General features: G+C 31.4%; 1 protein-coding gene across 1 annotated transcript; it reads right to left on the bottom strand.

Annotated features, from left to right (window-relative positions):
• Nucleotides 1-1,427: 1,427 nt before the first annotated feature.
• Nucleotides 1,428-4,892, bottom strand: UMAMIT22 (nodulin MtN21 /EamA-like transporter family protein). The gene is made up of 7 exons (XM_079056941.1): nt 4,636-4,892; nt 4,482-4,544; nt 4,259-4,375; nt 3,926-4,178; nt 3,655-3,813; nt 2,317-2,468; nt 1,428-1,921 (listed from the first exon to the last, which is right to left on the bottom strand). Exons 1-7 carry the CDS (start codon nt 4,836-4,838, stop codon nt 1,783-1,785), a joined length of 1,086 nt encoding a protein of 361 aa, XP_078913067.1. The 5' UTR covers nt 4,839-4,892; the 3' UTR covers nt 1,428-1,782.
• Nucleotides 4,893-5,151: the final 259 nt, after the last annotated feature.

The following is a 5,151-nucleotide window of genomic DNA, read 5'->3' as shown; positions in this document are numbered from 1 at the left end:
TATATATATATATATAAGGTCCGGTTCCAGTGAGAACTCGTGAGGACACCTTAAAAAAATTGAAAAAAAATCTAAAATAAATACAAATTATAAAATCGAGCATAATACTATATCCGGGAGAAAAAAAATTGGAAAATTTTTTTGCATCATTAAAATTGAATCATTGATCATAAAAAGTGAATCATGGATCATAAAAATGATCTATGTTTCAATTTTAATAATCCAAATTTTTTTTCTCTTCGATGTAGTACTAGACTCGATTTTTTGATTTGTATTTTTTTTTTCAATTTTTTTAAGGTGTTCTCACAAATACTCATTTTAAAAAGAGTCATCACCCGATCTTATCTCTCTCTCTCTCTCTCTCTCTCTCTCTCTCTCTCTCTATATATATATATATATATATATATATATATATATATATATATATTAATTTTTTTATTTGTTCCCCACTATAACTACCAACCCAACCCAACATTATTTTTATTATTTGTTTTTTTTTTCTAGTTTTTTTAAATGTTTTTATTTTAAATCTTTTTTATTTTATTGTAATTTTAAATTAATGAAGTGGTTTTTTATTTTAAGTAATTTTTATGTTTATTACTCATTTAATATATATATATATATATATATATATATATATATATATATATATATATATATATATATATATATAATCAAATTCAATTATTTTTATTAAAAAAAAGTGAGAGAAGCTTTTCACACAACTTGGTTTATGGTGACGGAAAGAAAAGTGGGTGAAAGAATGACGTGAGAGACAAAAAGTGAGGAAAGTTTTCCGCACGCACCTCCGACCTTATAGTATAAGTTTATTCAACAATTGATGCATTAGTTAGTACTTATACATTATTATTATTATTATTATTATTATTATTATTATTATTATTTTAGAACGGCGGATGCATTAGAAACCAAATTAACAAGAAGCTAAAGAAAATTACAGAGTATAAACATAAAACGAAAAGTTACACCCATCAAACCAATTAACATGCAATTAAAAAGAGATTATTCACCTAAAGAAAACACATGTGTCTCGTTTACATGATCAATCATTCACTTCTTTGTCATTATAGCCGTTGCAATTAGCTTGTATGTAGTACGTTTCTTACACCCATATATAAACTTCGATTAATTCGTTTCTTAATTATAAACTATTATTTACATTATCCTTCATAATCATGCATGACTTCTTAGTTTGTATTTTTTGAACAAGGTTTTTTAGTTGTATTAATTAAGACATATCCGACGGAAACAAATCGCAAAACACAAGACTTACAGAATGTTTCTGCACCCTTATACGTAGGAGGGAGAGGGGTTCTTTCATACAAAACTAAGAATTTTATTTATAAAGTCAAGAACAACTTTATAGAGTACAAGCATTCATAAAAGGAAGTCAACCAACACAACGATTCAACCCAACAGTTACGACCCTTCTATATAACCATTCTAACTTTTCTTTTCTGACAGTTAACGACTTATAACTGCTTCCATCTCTAATTACTAAATTAACACTTAATTAACACTTGGTCCTAAATATACATCTGCTAATGTAACGAATAATCCTTAAGTCTAGCTTATTTTCAAATAACATAACACAAAAAAAATGATCTGATTCATCATTATTACATATATAGTATATGCGCTTGTGTGATATTTTATGGGCCACGTTGATGGGGTACATTGTGTTGAGTGATGGCCACCATTTTCGTGCGTGCCTATGACACAATCTGGCCCCCAGACTTGTCGTTAGGATTTGACACATCTTCACTCTGCTTGCGTTTTAATGGACTCCAACGTGGTTTCCTCTTCGGGTTTTTGTTCACTGATTTTACCATGAAGCTCTCTGCTCTTTCCCCATAAAACAAGGTACAATCCTGCTGCTAGTAACACCCCTCCACAAACACTGCAACATGATACGTCAAGTTTGTTAGTGTTCAATTTTTTCAATTGGTCATATATAATTTTTGAGTTGATATGTAAACATAAAGTTGTCCCAATGATCAATGTGAAATTTATGATCACGTCTCAAGCAAATCCTCTAATATGCATTTTTAAGTAAAATACCGTTTAAAAACATTACACTAGGCCTATGGGCAATATCTAGCCTAAAATATTGTTGTTCATTCTTGATATGTACAAAGTTTATATAGTGATTTTGCTCATAGGTTTTTTGGTATAAAGTGGAACATTAGGGTTAAAATATAGGGTTTCAAGAACAGTTAGCCCTTAATTAATTAATTGGTTTATTGGAAAATAACATATTAGTTAATTAATTTTTAAAGAAAGTCAAATACAAACCTTCCCACGTAAATGATTTCTTTCCAGACGAATGCGGATACGATGGCAGTAATGATGAGAGCCAAAGGAGTGAACATAGAAGTGAAGACTGGCCCCCTCTTCTGTATTGACCATAGTTGCAACCAATATGTAAATGCTGTTACAATTATTCCCTATCATATTCCCACAAAATCCAAATCAGCTATACTCCAAAAATAGAAATATAAGATACGATTTTTGTAGTGAACCAACTAAAGAAGGCAAGAAATACTTTAATTTTGGAACGAAGAGAGTGGAAGTCAGCTTGCATAGTGCTCGAGAAACACTTTTTTTTGGCCCCTAATCTTAGCTTTTTTCACTAAACCACACAAGCCTAAAGTTATGGGCATATTGGTATGGTGTCGTCAGAATATGTCACGTGTAAAACAAAAATTAGCAAGTCGTGAGTAGCAGTGAAGTACTGTTCTTATGTTTTTGTTGAACAACAAACAATCTTAAAAGGTGTTCTATGTGTAATGAGTTCGGTTTTGTGGGTACAGGAAACAAAGTGAGGAACAATAATGTTCATATAGAATTCAAGGCGTGTTCCCTACACCAACAAGTTATAGGTCTAGGGAACGTACACCTTTCCACTGTTGGCACTAAATTGACATATAGTGTTAGCTATTTAGCCTAGAGTTTGCGATTATCATAAAGTTGATCTATGACCATATTAATTGTTATGGATAGTCTAATTAAACCATCTCATGAATTCAATAAGAAAATTAAATGAGCTGACAAATTTGAACTCTTTAATATAAAAAAAAAGTTTTCTAATTTTTAAATATATATTATGAATTCGTTTTTGTAATGTTTGTTGAACTTTATAGGGTTTAATAAATTGTAAAAAAAAAATGATAGATTTGTATAAAAAATATATGGCACCCAAAACAGTTATTGTGACCACATTAAACCTTTGAAGAAAAAAAAAAAAAAAAAACAGATTTTAGCAACCCGGCCTCCGACTTCTTTTCAAAAACGTTATTGTGAGTTTGTGCCACTTTTTTGAGAACTTCTGCCATACAAATATTTGATGTTTTCACATATAAGTCAAAATGAGCACTTGAGATAACCGATAGTGACCAAATATAGTGCGAACTAAAGGAAAAAAAAAAAAAAAAAAAAAAAAAAAAAAAAACTTTAATAAGTGCTAATAACATGAATGGAACTTTGAAATAAAGTTACTACGGCTTCTTTGCTTACCCTCAATCCTACGTGACTTAACATCGCTATACAAGTATGCATGAAGAAATAGACGCAATCGAAACCTAACGAAATTAAATTTATAAATATGTGAAAGATGAAAAGAATAGTGCATACACAGTAGGCCACTGAAAGGAGATTAACATCCCACCCAAGCTTCCATGATGATAGGTTCCTCTCCATGGCTCCGGCCCACAGTGTTGCTTGTATCAAGCTAAAGAAACACTGAAGAGTAATTAGAGACAGCTTTGCTGGATATTCCTTCATAATAGGTGCCTGTAAGAAGAACCCAACGACGATTATAATTAGAAACTCAGAAAGACGAAAGATTGAAAAAAAAAAAAAAAAAAAGGTAATAACTACGAACATCTTCGTTGTGTCAACTAACCTGCATAATGCTCCAACAAGACCAAAGAATGTTTGCGAAAAGAATTGTAAGGGGCCCTTTAATAAACTCTCCTGTTGAACTGAACTGATTTGTCGTTGAAGCAACTTCACTGTTTTCCCCAGAAGTGTACCATGTCATGAAGTTCAAAGATGGCCCTTTAACAAAAGCAAACACAAGAGCCCCACAAACTGAACCTATTGATCCAATCAATTTAGCCGAACCATGCAACTCTTTTATGTAGATTCTCTCAATCCTACAAGTTTTCAAATCAAAGTATTGATTAACATTTATCTCATAGTATATGAATTTTACTTAGAGCTTCACCAGATATACCTTAGAATAAGAGCTATCACAAAGGTAATAGCTGGAATCAGGTTAGTCGAGGCAGCAGCAAACGTTGCAGATGTATGATTAAGTCCATGATAGTACATATTCAAAGTTATGGTTAACCTGAAGCAATCTTGTTATAAGTTTGAGTATAGAAGCCAAAGCATCATACGCAAATTCTTGAACAAGATAGTTAATTAGCTAAAGATTGGAGTTATTATACAATTACCCTATTAAAGAACTGAAGAAAATCTTCCATATCAAGGTATAGGATAACTGAGGTACATCCTTCCTGCACAAATTTAGGAAAAGATTAATTAACTAAAAGATTTTGATCACAAATTACTTTAGATCGAACTCGATAGATGAATAGAAGTTTGGACCTTTCAAAGAAGTAAGCGAATGGGGCAAGTGAGAGAGTGGCAAAGGCTTGACGATAAACAACAAAAATGAAAGGATTCATTCCTGAAGAAATGGATGCTTTGGATAACAAAGCCATGCCTGCATATATTGCTTGAACTAGAAGCATTGCTATGTATGGTTTGTTGCTCTCATAATTCTTTACAAGTGTCTGTAAATTCATCATGGTTTTCTTTGATTTTTTTTGGGTTGCTTAATTAAGTTGATGTCTTCTGGACTTGGGCAGCTCTGTTATTTATAGGGAAACCCATAAACCAACTTTGCTTTTCGCACTTTAGAAATCTACTTCGATATTATTTGAGCATGTGTTTTTTTGTACGCGTGCTGTATTTTTTATGAGATTTTCACGTGTAGATTTTGGAGATGTAAGATGTTTCTTCCTTTTTTTCGTATCGATGTTATTTGAGGTGACTGACAGGTACTAATGACATTTTTTAAAACTTTTTTTCTTATGTGAATATATGGTGTCGTAAAGTATA

The sequence above is a fragment of the Lactuca virosa genome, chromosome 6 (assembly GCF_052849685.1).
Source record: "Lactuca virosa cultivar CGN04683 chromosome 6, Lactuca_virosa_CGN04683_v6, whole genome shotgun sequence".
Classification (NCBI taxonomy): Eukaryota; Viridiplantae; Streptophyta; class Magnoliopsida; order Asterales; family Asteraceae; genus Lactuca; species Lactuca virosa.
Note: the sequence above shows the minus strand (reverse complement) of the source record. Positions and strands in the feature narration are given on the sequence as shown.

Bases quoted from the DNA above. Each gene is read 5' to 3' on its own strand.
- UMAMIT22 (XM_079056941.1), bottom strand. From the start codon at position 4,838: ATGATGAATTTACAGACACTTGTAAAGAATTATGAGAGCAACAAACCA. The intron at 4,376-4,481 runs GTAATTGTATAA...AGATTGCTTCAG, and splicing joins TTCTTCAGTTCTTTAATAGG to GTTAACCATAACTTTGAATA. The intron at 3,814-3,925 runs GTTAGTTGACAC...TTCTTCTTACAG, and splicing joins CTTGTTGGAGCATTATGCAG to GCACCTATTATGAAGGAATA.